This window comes from Danio rerio, chromosome 6 (assembly GCF_052040795.2).
Source record: "Danio rerio strain M-AB ecotype USA chromosome 6, GRCz13ab, whole genome shotgun sequence".
Classification (NCBI taxonomy): Eukaryota; Metazoa; Chordata; class Actinopteri; order Cypriniformes; family Danionidae; genus Danio; species Danio rerio.
Genome location: NC_141026.1, coordinates 49,697,746 through 49,718,823, shown reverse-complemented (window position 1 = coordinate 49,718,823; position 21,078 = coordinate 49,697,746). Strand labels below are relative to the sequence as shown.

Below are 21,078 nucleotides of genomic sequence, written 5' to 3'. Positions count from 1 at the left end.
ATAACGATGTTTTGTTCTGTAGACTATCGGAGAAAAAAAAAGCTTAACCTCTTAAGGCCCAAGCTGTTTTTTTTTTTTTTTTACATGCATTTTTTAATTTATCTTTGCTATTTGGGCTTGAGAATCTAATTTGGAATCTAATTAGAATAAATATCATCTTTAAATATGATGTACTTTTAGAGAAAAATGATGTCCATATATGTGGTCTCGAGGTATGAATTTACATAAAACACTTTTTCCTGACTGTTTTTTTAATGCATATACAACATATATTTTTTTCCGAACATGTTTTGACTATCAGGGAATAAAAACAACATTGTTTTCCCATTTATGACAGTTACAAATATTGTTTGGGACTTTTTATATGCAGGATGACACTGTTTTTCTGTAACAAAAAATAAAACATTCAAAGTATTTTAAATAGCCACTTAAGAGCTAAAATGTGCTGTCCACCTACAGGTATGTGGTCACTGAGCCCTATAGGAAGTGAAAGGGGCTAATAATTTTGACCTTAAAATGTTTATTCAAAAATTAAAAACTGTTTTTATTCTAGCCTAAATAAAACAAGACTTTCTCTAGAATAAAAATATTATCAGACATACTGTGAAAATTTCCTTGCTCTCCTAAACGTCATTTAGGAAATATTTAAAAAAAGAAAAAAAGAGAGCAAAGGGGAGCTAATAACATTACATTTCTTTATTTACTTTTTCATACATTTCTAATTGCTTCACAGAGCAATTTAAGTAAATACATACAGAAAATGTCATTTTTTTAAGGTCATAGAGATGTAAACGGTTGTAATAAAATGTCTAATAAATGTATATAATTTATGCATGACAAATGCAGTACATCATTTTAATGTGTTTATAATAACACTTTGTAACTCAAATGGATTAATGGATTGTAATTTTAAACACTTCATATCTTTTTTTGATTAAAGATCTTGAGAAGTGCTTTGAAATGTGCATTTTAATTCGATTTTTCTTGATTCGACTTAATCCCAACAAAAATAAAATGAAGAGAGGGTGAGACATAGAGTAGCTCCTCCCCTTTTACAAAGACAGTCAATAGACTTATTTTTATCACATCAAATGAAAAGCGTCTTGAAGGGGGTGGGGCATATCAGATACTAGAGAGCATTTGATTGGTCAAGATATGATGAGAAACTGAAGTATGAGGTGACATCAAAAAAATTTGTTCAGTTTAGGTGGTTTTATAATTTAATTGTTTATTGATTTAGGCGAAAGTGACAAACTGGAAGCTTTAGATTTTTTATTAGTTTTACATCTTTTAAACGCAAATTGTCACTGTTTTGTAGCTTATAGACATCCTAAAATAAATTATTATCTATCGGAATGGGACATTACCTTTTGACTCATCATTTTTTAAACACATCTATAGTTATGCAGTGGCACAGACCGCTTTTTTGACTTCACACAGAAACAGCAATTTATGCAGGATGACATCACTTTATTGCAGAGACACCATTGGTTAAATGCCGGCAAAGTAGAACACTGAAGCAGCTTAAAGCGGAAAGCTCGAGTATGTCTGCAGTCTGGAGGTATTATAAAGTTGATGACGACAACATTGCCATAGCAAACTGTGAGATATGTGAACTTGGGATTGCCTGCCGGGTATTTTAAGTTATCTGTGTTTATATTAGATTTTTTTTTTTTTTGATTTACTGTTGCAATAAAAAGTCCAAAAGTGAAGAATTGATGTTATTTATTACCTGATTGTTCAATCTACAAGTGCTTTGTTGCAACCCAGGCTCTTATTCAGAAAACATAGTCCCGTGGACGTTTCTGGAGATTGCGAAATACATCCCGAGAGGTACTTATTTTTGCAGTTTTTGTTTTTGTGAACCCGCGAGAGGCTGCTGTGTGCGCTTTTTCGTATCTCAAATGTCCAACCCAGGCTCATTTTGAAAATGTAGTTTGGTGGACGTTTCTGGAGACCGTGAAATACGTCCCAGGAGGTACGTATTTTTGCAGTTTTTATTTTTCGCAATCCTGCGAGAGGCCGCTGTGTGCGCTTTTTCGTATCTCAAATGTCTCTTGCGAGTGCTGTTAACGCCCGCGCTTTTCTCCTATGAGAGGTCACTGTCTGACTGACTGAATGATTGACTGTGCTACCGGTCAATCGGCTAAACCACCCTCCTTCCTTCCCCAAACTCAACCAATTTTACCGATTGACCCGCCCACCAGCTTACTTACCTAAACCCAATCAACAATTTACAAAAGCTGTCCAGAAAAAGAAAAGCCCTCGTCTGATTTTTTTTACCACGTTTTCGGATTTCACCACATTCTCACCCCGTCATGAACTCGTTCACTTTATTTTTTGGATTCTGTTTTTGTCTTACCTAATTTCTGGAACCGCTCTTCCCCGGACTTGAACCCAGTCATCGTGGTCAACTCCTCTCTGCGTCTCAAGTCTGCCAACGTACACAATGAGCTGACTGGACAAACTGGTTGCAGCGGGAAAGCCCTCCACATGGAGGTAAGCGGTCACCTGGTAAGCGCGAAAGGAAACGGCGTCATACCCCCCCTTAGCGTTCACTTAAAAAAATGAAATGCAGCCATATGTACCTCCCGGGACGGATTTCGCGGTCTCCAGAAACGTCCATGGGACTACCTTTTCAGAATGAGCCTGGGTTGGCTTTGTTTGTTAACAGAGTTGTTGAATGTTAAAATAAGGTGTATATGAGGTGTATATAACTCTTCTTCACTCTTCTTTATTCTTTTTACTTATTATACAAGTATTAGATCAGGTTTCAGTGTCGGTAGATACTCAATCAAATAATTCTGGCTCGGACTTGAGGGGAAAAAACCTGATCGGAACATACTTTAAATCATTTAAGTCTTAATTTTCTTATTCTAGTTTAAAAGCAGCATTGTCCTTATTTAGTCCTAATACTGCTGTATGTTTTAGTCAATGCAAACCAATTTGTGAGGAACATAATATATAGCATTAGCAATGGCTGTAATAAATCAATAAAACAGTGAGACCTTTATGAAAAATGGTTTGTGAAAATAAGAAGTGCCCCAAAATAGAATAATGTCATTTTACACAACCTCATTTTTTATTCACATCCAATTAATTGTTCCATCTTGTCTGACTAATGTGCTTTGAAAACACTGGCAATGGAGATGAAGTGGCTTGGATGGACTTTTAGTGAATTAAAAGATAATCAGATATAAACAAAGTGGTTTTGTGGTAAAGTGGAAGTGAGTTGAAGGCAGCGGTTGGGTCATTTTCACCTGGTGTGACTCATTATTAAAGCCTTCAGAAGTGATTTTTATGTCTGTGTTTCGGTCTGTGACCACATGTGCTGTGTGTCAAAGTCATTCACTCGTTCACTATTCCCTGCACACTCAATGCCACATGGTGCACCATATGGGGAGGCAATGAATGCAATCGACTGAGCGATTTTGAGAGAGATATCTCTATAAAGCTGTCGAATATATATCTTTATAAACTAGAATCGAACGCATAAGAAATATTTTATTTTGTTTTATTTTTTTATTTATTTAATTAATTTAATTTATTTTATTTTATTAATTAAATAATTTATTTGATATTTATTTATTTATTTTTAATTAACTAATAATTTTTTTAATAATTTATTTATTATTTATTTTTTCTTTTATTTTACGATTTTTATTATTTATGTATTTTTATTTTATTTCATTATTTTATTAAATTTTTAATGTATTACTTTTTTTATAAATAATTTTTTTTTATTTTTAAATGTGTTATTTATATTATTTATTTAATTCCATTTAATTTATGTAATTTTTTGTTTTATTTTATTTCTGTAATTAATTTGTTTTATTGTGTTTATAGAATTTAGTTTTAATATTTTAGTTTATTCTACTTTAGTATTGAACACGTGTTGTTTTGTTTAATATTGCAATTATTTAATTTAGTTAATTTAGTTGTGATTGTGCAAATGTTTTAGTTGTGAAGTGCTATTTTATTCATTATTTACATTTTATTATTATTATTTATTATTATTATTGTTGTTGTTGTTATTTAAATAATTAATATAATATTTACATTTTGAATGAATATTCTAATATTCTTTTTTTAGTATCTGTAAGTTGTTTATTTTGCTTTTAGTTTTGTAAATATTTTATTTAATTCTATGACGTTATGTACTTGTATGTAACTTTTATTACATTTATTTATACATTTTTATACATTTTATACATTTTATTTATTAACTTTTATTATTTTATAGTCTTTCATTAAAGCAGCAGCAGTATAGATCTTGCATAAAACCGGCATTCATTTCCAATTCACATGAAGTCATCAAGCCATTAGAACGCTGCTGATATCGGCTCCTCGTGTCAGCACTATGTTAATTCCTGTTTTATCCCTGTCAAAATAAATTAGAATGATGTGGAATATCAGCTTTTCTGCGGATAAATCCTGTTCAATTCAGGACTTCTGACAGGGACACCTGTCTTTCCTCCCAAAGGTTATGACACATAACGGGTCATGCTGTGTTTATGAGTTGATTATTATGCTGCTTTATGAGGACTGGCAGGGTAAAGACGGCAGATTATAGACTAGAGCTTTAGTGCGTTGTGGCATCTGCTTGCATATGTTCACAATTTCCTTATTTGAGGCGAGACATTGTAGGCAAAAATACACTTTTTTTATGCTCCCAGTAAATTTTATGATTTATAAAGTACTGCTGTATTCAGCCTGATGTAAAAAATATATATATATATCCAAAATGCACTTTAATGTTATTTTTTCACAACTGATCAATTTGTTTTTGTAGATTTCAAAAATAAAAAGAGAAATTTAGTCAAGATAAACCAAGGGTGTCCAAACTCGCTCCTGGAGGGCCGGTGTCGTTGAGAGTTTAGCTCCAACCCTAATCAAACACACCTGAAGCACCTAATCAAGCTCTTACTAGATAAACTAGAAACAACCTGGTGGGGGGTTGAAGCAAGTTGGAACAAAACTCTGCAGGACATCTGCCCTCCAGGACCGAGTGTGGACTCCCGTGAGATAAACAATTAACTGGTAAGAAACAATAGTTTTTATCCTAGCTAACTCTCACATGGTTGCCCACTGAAGCTAAGCAGGGCTGCGCCTGGTCAGTACCTGGATGGGAGACCACATGGGCAAGCTAGGTTGCTGCTGGAAGTGGTGTTAGTGAGATCAGCAGGGGGTGCTCAACCTGTGGTCTGTGTGGGTTCTAACGCACCAGTATATTGATGGGCACTTATACTGCTCGGTGAGCGTTGAGTGTCCCGAAAAGAGCTATATAAACCTTAGGAATTATTATTATAAGGAACTATCCTGACTTCAATGTTCAGTGTTCATCTTTGGTGCTAGAAATGTATGTAAATTTGTGCATATTCAATGAAATAATGCTTCGTTCATTTCAACATAACATAAAAAAATGTGTTTGCAATTCATAATGTAATCAATCAAGCGGAAAAGTACGCTTATAATCATTAGTATTTGTTTGACTCTACATTTTAATTTTCCATTCATGTTTCCTTGTGTTTTTTTTCTTGTTAATTTAACGGATTGGTATTGTATCATGAGGAATCTTATCTTCCTTGATCTTGTGAGATGAAAGAGCTTAATGAACTATAAGAACATTCTGGAACTTTCAACAACTCAAGTTTCTCCCAGTCCAGTCTGATCTGAACAGTTTGTGCGTCACTTTTTTTCAGTGTGGATTCTCTTGGGATCTTGTTGCAATGTAATGCAAGCTGTTATCTGTACAATTAAAAACTGTTTCACACAGCGGCAAACACACACAAGCTGCTGTGTGAGCGCTGGGACACAACACTGATTCTCATTTCATATGCAGAGCGGGCTTTTCTAAGCCCCTGTGCATCGATCTAAGACAAAGATACTGCAGGTCAATAAGTGATCGGAAACAATGTGAATTTTGATGCATTATTTGTGTGTGTACAGTGTGTATAACTTTTTTGTTCTTTAATGGAACATTGACCTATTATTACTTGACCAATGCGTATGTGTCCCACATACCTTCATCGTACCCTGACATGCCCCTCTCAAAAAAAATATAACTACACTGTAAAAATACATTTAAATGATCTGTTTTACGTATTTTGTAATTCATGTTTTTATTTTTTTATTTTTTTTGTTTTTGTTTTTTATAGCACCTTAATCTTTCTTCCAACAACTTTCAACCCTTAAAAAGTTAGAAAAAGTGACTTTAATTAAATTTTTTTATAGTTTAATTATTGTGACATATTGCGTGTAATAGTGACATATTGTATGGGTTAGTGTTGTATTATGTGAGGATTATTTATAAACTAGTTTCTAGATGATCACGTGCTTATGATTGACCACGGCTGGTCCTGCAATAGCTAACTCAAGATTCACCAATCAGATGATTCCCAAGTCACTGTAAATAACCAGAGTTTCTTACCTCAATTATCTTAGGGCCTACTCATGCTATGCTATCCGAACTGTGCCCAGGCCTGTTTCCCGGATCGTTTGAGAAGTTTGAGTCCTCTGAATCGGTCTCAGGCCTCGTTTACACTATTCATTCATTCATTCATTTTCTTGTCGGCTTAGTCCCTTTATTAATCTGGGGTCGCCACAGCGGAATGAACCGGCAACTTATCCAGCAAGTTTTTATGCCCATCTCTGGGAAACATCCACACATACACACACACTCATACACTACAGACAATTTAGCCTACCCAATTCACCTGTACCGCATGTCTTTGGACTGTGGGGAAAACCGGAGTACCCGGAGGAAACCCACCAAGAACAGGTAGAACATGCAAACTCCACACAGAAACACCAACTGAGCCGAAGATCGAACCAGCAACCCAGCGACCTTCTTGCTGTGAGGCGAACGTGCTTCTCACTGTGCCACTGCGTCGCCTCGTTTATACTAGTGTGTTTTATTTTAAAGCGGCTTTTTAGAATGAAAACGATCCGCGTCCACACTAGCGTTTCACCCAGCGTTTCTGAACAGCTCTCCGTCCACATTACACTGCTGAAAGCACACATAACTTAATCACACACACACACACACACACACACTGGCACTGACACGCTGCAGCATATCTACCCAGATGAGAGCTGTGGTCGTCGGACTGTTCATTAAGGATCTACCGCTGGATCCAAGCTCACAATATTTGTTAAAAGTGATATTTAATTCATCTTGTTGTCGATATCTAATGACATATTGCCGACTTCTGTATATTGACTAAATGCATGCCTTTATTTCCTATGATGTATAAACTTATTTTACGTTATAATTTTATAATGGCCATTATTGATTAGTAAAACTGATATTCAGCAATAGAGAGGCTGTTTCGTATTGTCAATGAAAATGAAAGGTGGCAGTGATGTTATAGTTATGGTTTTGTTATAAATATGCACACAGTGAAGATGACGCTCATATATGCAGCACGACGCCTCAACATTTCTGCTGTTTGTTAAGTTGTTAATATCAAAATGAAAATAGCAGTTCCTTATATCATGTTTTCATTTTATTGTTAAGATAGTGAAACAACGTACATATCCAGGATGATGTGAGTAAGGTTATAAAGTACACTGTTCCCTTCGAAGATTCACCGACATGTCCTTGGGAGTCCATATAAAACTTACAAAGTCTGAACTTACAAGGAGAGGATGCAGGTCTTGCAGGACTAAACTGTGTGTGTAGGCTACTTAATATTGAGGAAAAGCCCTAATCACATAGGCGAATGTCAGCAGTCCTGGCTCCTTTTTCAGATGTCTCTGTTTTCCCCATCCACACTGAGTTGGAGCAGCAGTGTTTTAGAATGAAAACGGCCTCTTCAGCGTTTCCAAAACGCTTTTTTTTCAGCGCTTGAAAACTCCAGCGAAGTGTGGACGGATGGCGAAACCGTAGCAAAACTTATGCGTTTTAAAACGAAAACGCATTAGTGTAAACGGAGCCTCAGTTGGCCGGCCCTTGCCCAGTTGGAATAGGTGTGCCTGAGGACGGTTCACTTGGGCTTTCAGTGTTCAGTAAAATATTTGACTGCGTGTCACTGCACATCAAACGACTTAAACGATATAACTGAAGAAATCTCTACTAAGCTGAGCAAAATCGCTTACTGAACAGCACATCATTGACTTTGCCATCCGTACCGTGCCCAGGCCCGTTTCCCGGATCGTTTGAGAAATGTGAGTGCGCTGAATCGGGCTCAAGCACGGTTCACTTGGCCGGCCCTGGCCCGGTTGGAAGAGGTGTGCCTGAGCACGGTTCATTTGGGCTTTGTATGCGGTACGCTTGTGTGTGAGTGCAAAACGCGCCAAAGCCCGAAACTGAAAGCGAGACATGACTTTTAAAGGGCTGTTTCATATGGATTTATTAATCATTCTTACTGTTCAGTGAACGCAAACTGCCGTCGTTTATTAAAGACGCAAACTCCTCACTGCACGACAGCTGCGCGCCTTCAGCAGACCTCCTCATTCCTGCAGCACGAGAGCTTTATGATTGTTTATGAGCGCCAAAAGTGGCGGATCTGTTCGGCGAAATATCTGACTGCGTGTCCCCGCATCCCTCAGGACTGTTTGGCTAAATATTTGACGCCATATCAAATGACTGAAACGATATAACTAGAGAAATCTCCACTGTGCTGCTGAGTGAGAGAGCGCTTCTCACTTAACAGCCCAGCAGCGATGACGTAAGCGTGCTGAGGCCCATTTGTGGTGTGAGCGCGGGCCGTCGGGGGAGACAAGAGGGGGGACAAGCGTGCTTTGGCCCGGTTCGAGGCAACTGTACCTAGTGTGAGTGCAGCCTTAGTCTCACCGAACACGCTTTATTATCAATCATCTAGTGTGAACTCTTGAAATAGTACAAAAACCTTGTAATAAACTGCCAGTACAGTTTTCGGTTATTTATTATTATAGACCTATTTCTGAAACTCTTCATTATTGTAAGGAGTTTTACATTTTGCACATGCATGATGGTTTTGGCCTATTACAGTGTACTTTTTCTGCAGTAAATCAGAGCAGAAACCAGTCCACACCAAACAACCAAGTCACTTGCTGATAATGTACAGGGCAACTTTGGGAAATGATGCCATAAACGGGCTACCGGGTGAGAAGCAGGGTAACTAATTAGGGCAATGGGCTACAGATGCATACTGTTGCCCATTCTTAATAGAAAAATAGCTGAGAAACATCACCCAAAAAGATGTGTTTGCTGTTTGTGATGCTGTTTTCAAATGTTCATTAGAACGATTGGTTCGGAAAACACAGAATCAGAGAACTATGTTTGTAATGAAGGAACCTGTGACATTTGAGCATTGAAGCATATAAGCTACTGTAGCACAAAATGCGCAAACAAAATACTGTTTGGCCATCGCAATGTTTACCTGCTGGAAGATCGATTACTCCCAGACAAGCAAACAAAGTGTTGAGCAAAGACAAATGGGGATAGTACAAGACAATCAGGTGTGTGTGTGTGTGTGTGTGTGTGTGTGTGTGTGTGTGTGTGTTGACCAAGTGTGAGCCAGGACTGAGGGGAAATAATGTGTGGTATGTGTGGGGAAATGTCTTTGGGCTGTCAGACTAATGTGTTCACCCACTGCCAATGGCAACAATGGCATGCAAGGTGGGAACATGGAGAGTGTATGAGGTGTGTTTGTACTAGGGATGCAGCGATTAAACTGATTTCACTATTAACTGCGATTTATTTCGTTACGGTTAATTAAAGGCTTCTCAACACCACATTTCTGCACAGAACAAAACTGCTGCAACTAAACAAAGTTATGCCAACTGTGCGCTAGTTTAAAGTTCCAAGCTTGTACACCGAGACTAATACGCACACACGTAGGCACTGGCAAAATTGTCTGTAATATTTTTCCTAAGGTATGTGTAAGATTTTTTTATTTACATTTTTTTTTTTTGTTGTTATTTAGGACAGCTGCATCTCCAGCAGAAAATATATGCAAATATGCTGTTAAAATTGTAAAGAAATTATTATTTTTTAACTAATGAAGACAGCAGAAGTCAATGATTCATTTGAATTATATACCCTGATGTGTTTACTGCTCCCAAGTATCATACATCTTTCAAAAAAATAGAATATATTGTTTTCAAAGGGGAAAAAGTTTTTGTTTTTACCCAGCCATTTGAAATTAATATATTTTAGAGCAGTGAACACAATATTGTGATACCTTGAAACCGTGATTTTTTATCCAAGGTTACATTACCATCAGAATCTCATACCAGCCCATGCCTACACGCACACTGGATTAACTATGGCTGAGGCGTTTACATGTTGTGTCTTTTGTGTGCACAAGTTTGTAATTTCTTTTCCTTACACGACGCGCTCATGCTTTCCAGATGCACCTAGTTGAAAGAATGCAGAGATTTAGTTGATCAAAAGTGCCTTTCAGACAGAGGGACAGCAGCCTTCGACTACATTTGTTCTTGTTAAAAGGGAAATACTTAGCTAATATGTAGCTTAGATTTATATTAGACAAATACTATTTTCTATTCATTTATTTATTTATTTATTTATTTGTTTGTTTGTTTGTTTGTTTGTTTGTTTGTTTGTTTGTTTGTTTGTTTGTTTGTTTGTTTGTTTGTTTGTTTGTTTGTTTGTTTGTTTATTTATTTATTTATTTATTTATTTGTTTGTTTGTTCATTGTTAAAAAAAAACAAATGAAAGTTCATTTTTCTTTGGACTTAAAAATAATTTTAATTCTTTAACTTATTTTTAAGTCCAAAGAAAAATGAACTTTCATTTGTTTTTGTTTTTTTTATGTTATTTTGTTATGTATTATTTAGTTACTGAGCAACATTATATAACACTGTAAAATATATGGAGTTTTCATGTGGTTTTCTAAGCTAGTAGTGTTTTGAAAATAATGAATGCATAATAATCGTGATAATAACCGTGAAATAGGCATGGGCCTATTTCGTTTCTAACGGTATGATAACCTTGGATAAAAATACCTAATATGTGGTTATAGGTATTATGATTACTGCTCTAAAATATGCTCTTTTTTAATGTCTGGGTAAAAAAAAGAAGGTTTTTTTTCGCTTTGAGCACAATGGCTGCATCCAAAATCGAATACTTCCATATAGTATGTTAAAAACTATGTGAGCCGAGTAGTATGCCTGAATTCATAGAATGCGAAAAACAGTCAGCGAGACGTACCCAGTTGATGTACTACTTCCGGCGAGGTTCTGAAGTGCACATACAATGAATGCTACACTATCTCATGATGCACCGTGAGAAAAATTCATGAATAGCAGTGGAGCGACGCAACTAGCGTGGATATGTCATGTGATGATGACAAAATGGCACATTTTAAATACTTTGTTACAGTAAACATGGCAGGCTGAATTATTCAAATGAATCATTGACTTCTGCTGTCTTCATCAGTTTCAAAAACACAGATTTCTCTACAATTTAAAATGGCATCTTTGGATATTTTTTCTGCTGGAGATACTGTTGTCCATAAAATAAAAAATAAATAAAAAAACCTAAAAAAAAAAAATCGGACATATAGTTAAAAACAGTTATAACAGAAGATTTTGGCGGTTTTAAAACCTTGGTATACCTTGAAAACGGTTATCGCCCTATACCTACACTCTCAGAAATAAAGGTACTTAAGCTGTCACTGGGGTGGTACCTTTTCAAAAGGTACACATTTGTATTTAAAGGGTCCTTATTGGTACGTCAAACGTTTATATTAGTACCTGAAATTTTTAAGAGGAACACTTTTGTACTTCTTAGGTACCAATATGTACCCTTGAGGTATTAATATGGATCTTTTAGGGACAAATCTGTACGTTTTGAAAAGGTACCACCCGAGTGACAGCTTACGTAACTTTATTTCTGAGAGTGTACCATGAAACTGTGATTATTCGTCAGACTATAACTGTACAACCAAAATGTATAATCGTTGCATCTCTAGTTTGTACTTGTGCCTGTGTATAAGTGTGTGTGTGTGCGCCCCAGTTCTGCTCTTTCAGCGGTGACGATTAGACAGATTTGTCACATATGGCTTCTTTGCAAAGATTGCATTCCAATTTCCACAAATGAAGTCATCTGCATAAAATTGTCCAAATGAAGTGAAATGTATCAGTGACAGTGTTTTAAATAATATAACACTCTCTTTTTTGAATCATTCAGAAGGATGTGTCGAATATTAGCTTTTCTTGCATAATAAATTCAATGATTTAGTATTGAGTCTTGAAAGATATATTTTGACTTTTTTTTTTTTGCAAAGCATTTCTCATATGACCTCTTTAATGGCTTTTTTTTTCCTCCCTCAAGTTGTACAATCTTTTTTCTTTCTGTCTGTGTTTCCCTTCATTTTCTTATCCCCCCTCAGCAAACATCAGTATCAGCAAACAATCTCCATCTTCAACTTTCTTTAGCTCTCTCTCTCTCTGCACTCTCCCAGAGTCGAGTCTTTTGGAGTTTGGCAGAACGAGGGAAAGCAAGGCTTTTAAAACTTCTCTGTGTGTGGGGTTTTCATTAGGTTTCACTTTTCACAGTTGCTTTCGACACTGTGTCAGCTTGTTTGTGAAGTCTTCTCTGAGTTGGCAAAGCTTATAAGAGACTTACAGCATGTGTTTTGTGCGGCTGGCTCTCTCACATTGACTGTGCATGTGTTTGTGTGGAGTGAGAAGTCGCTCTGGTCCTAGAAAATGAAAAACAATTGAGCGCTAATAGAAAGTACTTTTGGTACTAGTGAAAGCACCCTGTAGGAAAATCATGCATGACAGCTCAGTTGTTTTCCAAGGCGGTGTAGAGAGTGAATGTAACTTTTGCTTCACTTTTAATTTGATGTACTGTCTTGCTTGAGTCTTTTCTTGTTCTTCTTATTTTTTTTTGTCCTCTATCTCTTCGGGTTTCAATAGAGATCTCAACAATGTGTCATATTATTCTTCAAAAACTTTCAAAATTGCCCATGTAAAGGTTAAAAAACATCAAATAATCAGAGCTATACTTTTACATTTTATTATATAGCACTATAATATATAATACCTGAACAACAGGATCAAAGACATCTCCATTTAGTGTCAATATGCCCATTGGTATTTATTTGTATTTCATTTTTTTGTAACATTTCAAGAGTTCACACTTAGATATTAGGGTTGGGAAATGTCGACCAATTTGGCATTGTACAATGTCTAATTTGAAACATAACGCAGGACAATGGCATTGTCATCTCATTGTCGGCATGTAAATAAATTATTAGTTTCAACTACCTGACCCACATGATCTTTGTTTCACCCATAACCAAATCATAAATAAATAAAGATAGGTTACACACAAATCACCACCTGTCAATCACTTTTGCGCTGGACTCTGGCATGAATAGGCAGAGTGATCTGTGTCGTTATAATGGCATTCACAAACATTCTTGGTAAAAAAAAAGGTGCGCAAACAAAAAGTTTCTGAAGTTTTAACTAAAATTACTATGTACAAGCGTGAAAGCAAATGATTGAAGCAGTGTACTGACGCTGTGACATGTTACCTGATAGATTCTAAAGACAGAAGAGTTGTTAAATAGAGACAACGTCCACTGCTCTCAGGGTTGACTACTGGAACTGGAACTGGACGCTGCAGCGCATAACAGTGTATGTGTGTGTGTGTAGTCACGTGAGGTGCATTTTCTGTGGTATAGTGTGGACGGAGAGTTTTTTAGAAATACTAGATGAAACGCTAGTGTGGACGTGGACAGTTTTCGTTCTAAAATGCCATTTTAAAACTAACACCTATCAGTGTAAATGGGGCGGTAGTGTGTATTTTTCGCAAGTGGGTTGCTGCTGCGATGTGGGCAAGCCGGAGGATCGGGATGCAGGCTCAGCATCACAATGTCTATCAACCCAACCCTATTAGATATTGCTGGACGCTATTAGAAGATTTGGCATGCTGTCCTGGGAGAGAACTCTTAGCTCGAGGATGATTGAGCCCAGAGCTCTTGCCTGGTCTATTAGCATGTAAGAGGGTCCAAGATCAGGTATTTCTCAAGACCTCCCCCTGGTAAAAAGAAAAAAAGGAGTAAATAAGGATGAAATGGGGGGATTCTTTAAAAACGAAGATAAGGCATTAGGGTAAAATCAGTCTATTTATTGTAGGCTTGGATCAAACTGGTTGGATTATTGCTGATTACAGATAAGAGTCCAGCCGCGATCAGTCATATTATGTTCATATGATATTCATAGTATCAAACTTGTTTATAACGCTTCACTTATAAGTGACAGTTTTAGGATAGCATTATTAATTGTATCTACGTCATCTTTCTGTCAAACTCACATTTTAATTAGTTATTTTAACCAAACAAATTACTATAAACTGGTAGCAATAACAACAAACTGCTAAATATGCATTACAAAAAGAGAGTTCAATACAGCGTTTTGATGCAATATTAAGACAAGGACTCATTATTGCTCTTTCTATTGTAATATTTATTAACAAAATACACAATATTTTATAAAATTATTTGTTTTTGAATGAATGGCACAATATGTCTGGATGCAAAGAGAAATCTTGCCAGTTTTTGACATTAGTTCATGTGTGCAAAAACTCCTGTTATAACGACTGAAGCTGTGAAATTTCTGATAATTTACAACAGTTAATTAGAGCGTGCTCTCAAAACTTTGGCATTTTTAACGCTGATTAATCATACATAAATATGATGGATTTTGCATATTATTTTGTTGCACTTTCACATTTCAGCTTTTCACTGGTAAGTTAAGAATATCAGCTGTCTGCCTGAAATAAGCTCATTTTGAGCAGCTTTAGAACTTTGCATTAGTTAAGTTTCTATGGTGAAGCATGAAGCTTCATTTAAGCAAAGTGGCCGATTTGAGATTTGTTCTTAAATTCAGGCAGTTCTATTCTACATTCTGCACATTCTCAATGCCATCTGTGGGAAGCTTCTCTCTGGGGCACAGAAATCACAATCTCCACGTATGGGACTAATGTTCAAGGGGAATCTCAACAGCTGTAATACACTACTTTAATTCTGAAGGCCCATTTTTTTCAGTTTCAAACTGTAGGGCAGTTTTGTTCCTTAAATTTGAGGGGTTTTTTCAACCCTAGTCAGCAATTGTCTATTTTCTAGACAGAATCATCTGACATTTTCCTCAACATTTGTCTACCATGAAGCACAAATATGAACCCTGTATTCAGTCTCTTCACATTTCACCAAAGTTGCCCTAAAATATTGAACAACACCCATTAATTTCTCAAGACAATTTTGAAAAACTTGATCTACTTCAAATGTTGACAACTGTAGTTCACCCAAAAAAAAAGAAAAATTACCTAATTTAATTATTATTAATTATTAACATAATTTACTTTCCCCTTAAGCTACCCTCAGTGTATATGTCTTTCTGCTTTTAGTTTTACGTGTTGTTCTGGCTCTTTCATGTCTTTGTGTTTCTATTTTCATATTTTTGTATTTATGTATTTTTTATGTTGCGAAGTACTTTCATTCTTGTGGCTGTTTTAAATGAGCTATATAAATTAACTAAACTTAAAACTTGGTGTATAATGGTGTTGTGTGGTGGCAATTTGTTATGGAGCTTCTAAAAGCGCCTAAATAAATAAATTAATAAACAAATAAATAAAACAAAAAAAGCAAATAAAAATAAAGAAATCAATAAATATAAACAAATAAATAATAAAATAAATAAAGACACACACAAAAAAAATCAATAAAAAAATAAAAATAAATTAATTAAAGGAATAGAAAAATAAATCCATCTTTCACTACAAATGCATATTATTTCATGCGTCAAACATGGAATCAGAGCTCAGCCAAGAAGATGTTGAGAATGTATTCGGCAGCCACTGGAATTCAGTGATTTATGTTTATCTTAAAAAAATAAATAAATGTATTTTTGATGACAAAACACAGAGACATACATAAACCCCCTGACGGACTATGGGTTACATTTGCTACAGATTTTCATGCACTTTTGGAAGCTTAAAAAAGAGCCACTACCTCAAAATCATTAAATAACATGGAAGAGTCAGAATAAAGTTTAAAACTAATCCAACTGTGTTCGTTTGACAGAAGATAGTCATAAACATCGAGGGTGTCTTGTAGGTGAGGAAACTATATTTTTGGTCGAACTATTCCTTTAACTTTTAAGAGAGCAATATGTATCCCCTCTGGGAGAGGAGAGTCTACATGTTAGCACAAAGCCAAGCATCTGTTTTCATAACATTTTCTAAATGTCTTTCTGTCTTCCTCTGTTTGCAGGTAAAGTGCTGAACTCTGATTTGAGGCATTATCTCAGCCTGCAGTTTCAAAAAGGATCAATCGACCACAAACTGCAGCAAGTGATCCGAGACAACCTGTACCTGCGCACCATTCCATGTAAGACACAAACACACACACATTTATCTGACTTTATGCTGATATAAATCAGTTTTTCGATTTTCTTAAACATAATACTCACAGATTTTTTTTTTGCTCTTTTTCTAAAACAAAAAAGCACATAGTTAAGTTTGATTTATAAATTAACAAAACTGCTCCACAGTGTTAACATTTCCATTATTTAATACATTTTGTGGAGTCATTCGGCTCTCTCTGTGAAGGTAAACAAATACAAAATAAAAAAATTCATAAACATTTCTGAAAATAAGTTTTCTCCCTTAATCCAGGTCTGATCTGAGCAGTATGTGCTGCACATTTTTTTTGAGATTTTATTATATTTTGTTTTATTTTTTATTTTTTTGCGCAGCATTTTCAAAAATGTATCTTCACTTTACGGTGGTGCAGTGGGTAGCTAGATTCCCTCACAGCTAGAAGGTCGCTGGTGCGAGCCCTGGCTGGACCAGTTGTCATTTCTGTGTGGAGTTTGCATGTTCTCACCATGTTGGTGTGGGTTTCCCCCCGGTGCTACAGTTTCCCCCACAGTCCAAAGACATGTGCTATAGGTGAACTGAATAAACAAATTTTTCCGTAGTGTATGAGTGTGAATGCAAGACTGTATGGATGTTTCCCAGTGTTGGGTTACAGCTGGAAGAACATTATTATTATTATTATTATTGTTGTTGTTGTTGTTGTTGTCGTTGTTGTTGTTGTTGTTGTTGTTGTTGTGAAAGTTTTCACTTGAAATTATTTTCTGTACAATTTTGCATTGTTTATCTTCACAATACTTATTTATTTATATTCAACCAAACATTAAAGGAACATCCCACATTTCTGCTTTATTTTTGCTTTTCTTTAAAGGGACACACAGTGCATCCGGAAAGTATTCATAGTGCTTCACTTTTTCAACATTTTAAAAGATACAGCCTTATTTCAAAATGAATTAAATTCATTTATTTCCTCACATTTCTACACAAAATACATAAAAAACCTGAAAAAAACAAATGTACATAAGTATTCAGAGCCTTTGCTGTGAAGCTCTAAATTGAGCTAAGGTACGTTCTGTTTCCACTGATCATTCTTGAGATGTTTGAGAAGCTTAATTGTGGTAATTTCAGCGGAATAGACATGATTTGAAAAAGCATACACCTGTCTATATAAGGTCCCAGGGTTGACAGTGCATGTCAAAGCACAAACCAAGCATGAAGACAAAGGAATTGTCTGTAGACCTCCAAGACAGGATTGTCTCGAGGCACAAGCCAGGGGAAAGTTACAGAAAAATTTCTGCTGCTCTGAAAGTTCCAATGAGCACAGTGGCCTCCATCATCTGTAAGTGAAAGATGTTTGGAACCACCAGGACTCTTCCTAGAGCTGGCCGGCCATCTAATCTGAGTGATCAGGGGAGAAGGGCCCTAGTCAGGGAGGTGATCAATAACCCGATAGAGCTCAGACAGAGTGACCAGTGTTCTTCTGTGGGGAGAGAGAATCTTACAGAAGAACAACCATCTGTGCAGCAATCCTCCAATCAGGCCTGTATGTTAGAGCGGCCAAACAGAAGCCACTCCCTGCCTGGAATTTCCCAAAAAGCATCTGAAGGACTCCCAGACCACAAAAAACAAAATTCTCTGGTCTGATGAGACTAAAATTTAACTCTTTGGAGTGAATGCCAGGCGTTATGTATGAAGAAAACCAGGCACTGCTCATCACCAGGCTAATAACCTCCCTACAGTGAAGCATGGTGGTGGCATGATGTTTTACAGCAGCAGGAAATGAAAGACTAGGCAGGATAGAGGGAAAGATGAATGCAGCAATGTACAGAGACATCCTGAATGAAAACCTGCTTCTGAGTGCTCTTGACCTCAGACTGGGGCGAAGGTTCATCTTCCAGACAATGACGCAATGTACACCGCCAAAATATCAATGGGGTGGCTTCACAACAACTCAGTGAATGTCTCTGAGTGGCCCAGCCAGAGCCCAGATCTAAATCCTATTAAACATCTCTGGAGAGATCTGAAAATGGCTGTACACCGTCGCTTCCCACCCAACCTAATAGAGGAATGGGCAAAAATTCCCAATGACAGTTGTGCTCAGCTTGTGCCATCATATTCAAAAAAAGACTTGAGGCTGTAATTGCTTCCATCAACAAAGTATTAAGCAAAGGCTGTGAATACTGATGTAGATGAGATTTTTTAGCCTTTTTATTTCTATTAAATTTGCAATACAATATTTTAATCTATTTTGGAATAAGGCTGTTACATTAAAAAATGTGGAAAACATGAAGCCCAATGTTGTATGTACTGTATGACAATGCATGTTACAAATGTATTGCCAAAGCATTTATAAAGTTTACATTAAAAACAACATATATCAACTTGGTAAACACAGTAAATAGTAGTAGTACATTTAACAATCAACATTTTAGGAAAAAAACAGTAATAATAATGATGATAATAATAATCAGTATATTTACAAGGATTCATTTACAACCATGAAGAAGTGTGTGTCTGTGTGTGTCTCTCAGCCTTTCCCTATCTCAGTACGATGATCTGATCTCACCTGTCAGTGTTTCCTGATCTGGTGTTTGCAGTGAATCCTTTGTGTGTGTGGTGTGTGTGTGGTGTGTGTGTGGTGTGTGTGTGGTGTGTGTGTGGTGTGTGCGTGGTGTGTGCGTGGTGTGTGCGTGGTGTGTGCGTGGTGTGTGTGTGGTGTGTGTGTGGTGTGTGTGTGTGTGTGTGTGTGTGTGTGTGTGTGTGTGTGTGTGTGTGTGTGTGTGTGTGTGTGTGTGTGTGTGTGTGTAGTTACTGAGACAGACTCTTCCGTCCCTCTGCCGGCTCTCCTCTGAGCTGTGTTTCTCTAGAGGCTTGTTGCGGAGTGGTTTTTCTGAGAGCATCTTTCTTCTCCGAGCAGTAGCACTGCTCATTAGCTTCTCATTCAGCTAGTTGGTTGTTCCCTATTTAGTCTAATTTGATAAGTGACAGTGACAAATGTGTCATGAAACACTCTGAGGGGGCAAATTTACTATGACACTTTAGGACACAATATTTTTTAGTGGACAAAGAAAAAGAGATTTATTTTATTATATATGTGTGTATAGGCAGGACGGTGGCTCAGTGGTTAGCACGGTGTCCTCACAGCAAGATGGCCCCTGGTTCATGTCCCGGCTGGGTCAGTCTGCATTTTTTGTGTGGAGTATGTTCTCCCCATGTTAGCCTGGGTTTCCTCCGGGTGCTCTGGTTTCCCCCACAGTCCAAAGACCTGTGGTACAGGAGAATTGGATCAATCAAATTGGGCGTAGTGTATGTGTGTGAATGAGTGTGTTTGAATGTTTTCCAGTACTAGCTTGCTGCTAGAAGCGCAACCACGGTGTAAAATATATGCTGGATAAGTTGCTGGTTCATTCTCCTGTGGCAGCCCCAGATTAATAAAGGGACTAGCCGAAAATAAAATGAATGAATGAATGAATGTGTGTGTGTATAGGTGGCACAGTGGCTTAGTGGTTAGCACTGTGACCTTATAGCAAGAAGTTCGCTGGTTTGAGGACTAGCTTGGTCAGTTGGAACATAAAACTATTAAGTTGTCGCAAAAAAGCTAAAGTATTATGTTGTTTCAGCTCAGTTTGAATAAGTAGTTTGAACTAACAGCAAACGAAATTTTGAGTGCGTTTTATTCTGTTCTATTTGTTGTATATTCTACTTTTTAACAAGGACATTTTGAATAATATAGCGAATATTACTCCATAAGTGTCACTACGGTCCTTCAGAAATTTCTTAATATGCTAACTGATATCCAGAACATTTTTCAGAACATTCAGAACATTGTTTTCCAAAATTCATTCATTCATTTATTTTCTTTTTCGGCTAAAATTTAACTTTTTTTTTTTTTTTTTGATAAACTATATTAAATAGTGTATAATTAATAATTAAAAAGAAAACATGAAAAAGAACTGACCTCAAACTTTTGAAAATATTTTTTGCAAGCAAATTATTAATTTTGTTGAGCAAGAAATCATTAAATTAAATTAATTAAAATAAATGTTAAATAAAAAAACATAATAATAATTTAAACATAAATAAAAAATAATCATTAAATTAATTAATTCATTTATTTTATTTTCGGCTTTGTCCCTTTATTAATCTGGGGTCGCCACAGCAGAATGAACTCGCCAACTTATCCAGCATATGTTTTACACAGCACATGCCCTTCCAGCTGCAACCCATCACTGGGAAACATCCATACACATTCATCCACACACATACACTATGGCCAATATAGCTTATTCAATTCACCGATATCGCATGTCTTTGTAATGTGGGGGAAACTATAGGCACCCTAAGGAAATCCATGTGAACACGGGGAGAACATGTAAACTCCACACAGAAATGCCTACTGACCCAGCCTCGACTCAAACCAGTCACCTTCTTTCTGTGAGGTGATCGTGCTACCCCCTGCGTCACCGTGACGGCCTTATCTAAAATTCAATCAACAAAATTATTTATTTATACACTGTAAAAAATACATGGCTACGCTTAATTCAAATCAAGTAAACTTGACCAATTTTAAGTAGATTGAACTTAAAGCAATAAAGTGGTTAAAGAAATCTTAGTTATTGTTGTTTCACCTCATTTTAAATAAGTAGTTTGATCAAGCAGCAAAATCATTTGTTATGAATCTACAAAAAACACTAGAGATCCACCGTAGCTCAATCAGTTTCATGCTGATTGTGGCCCCTGT

General features: G+C 36.4%; 1 protein-coding gene across 7 annotated transcripts in view; it reads left to right on the top strand.

Annotated features, from left to right (window-relative positions):
• The window catches only part of magi3b (membrane associated guanylate kinase, WW and PDZ domain containing 3b), a 277,434-nt gene that overhangs the window by 153,421 nt on the left and 102,935 nt on the right, over positions 1–21,078 (top strand). For all 7 annotated transcript variants that reach the window (XM_087257852.1, XM_087257850.1, XM_087257851.1 and 4 more), the window contains one exon: positions 16,234–16,350. In XM_087257852.1, the coding sequence (XP_087113978.1) occupies positions 16,234–16,350 (117 nt within the window). The remainder of the gene's footprint in view (positions 1–16,233; positions 16,351–21,078) is intronic.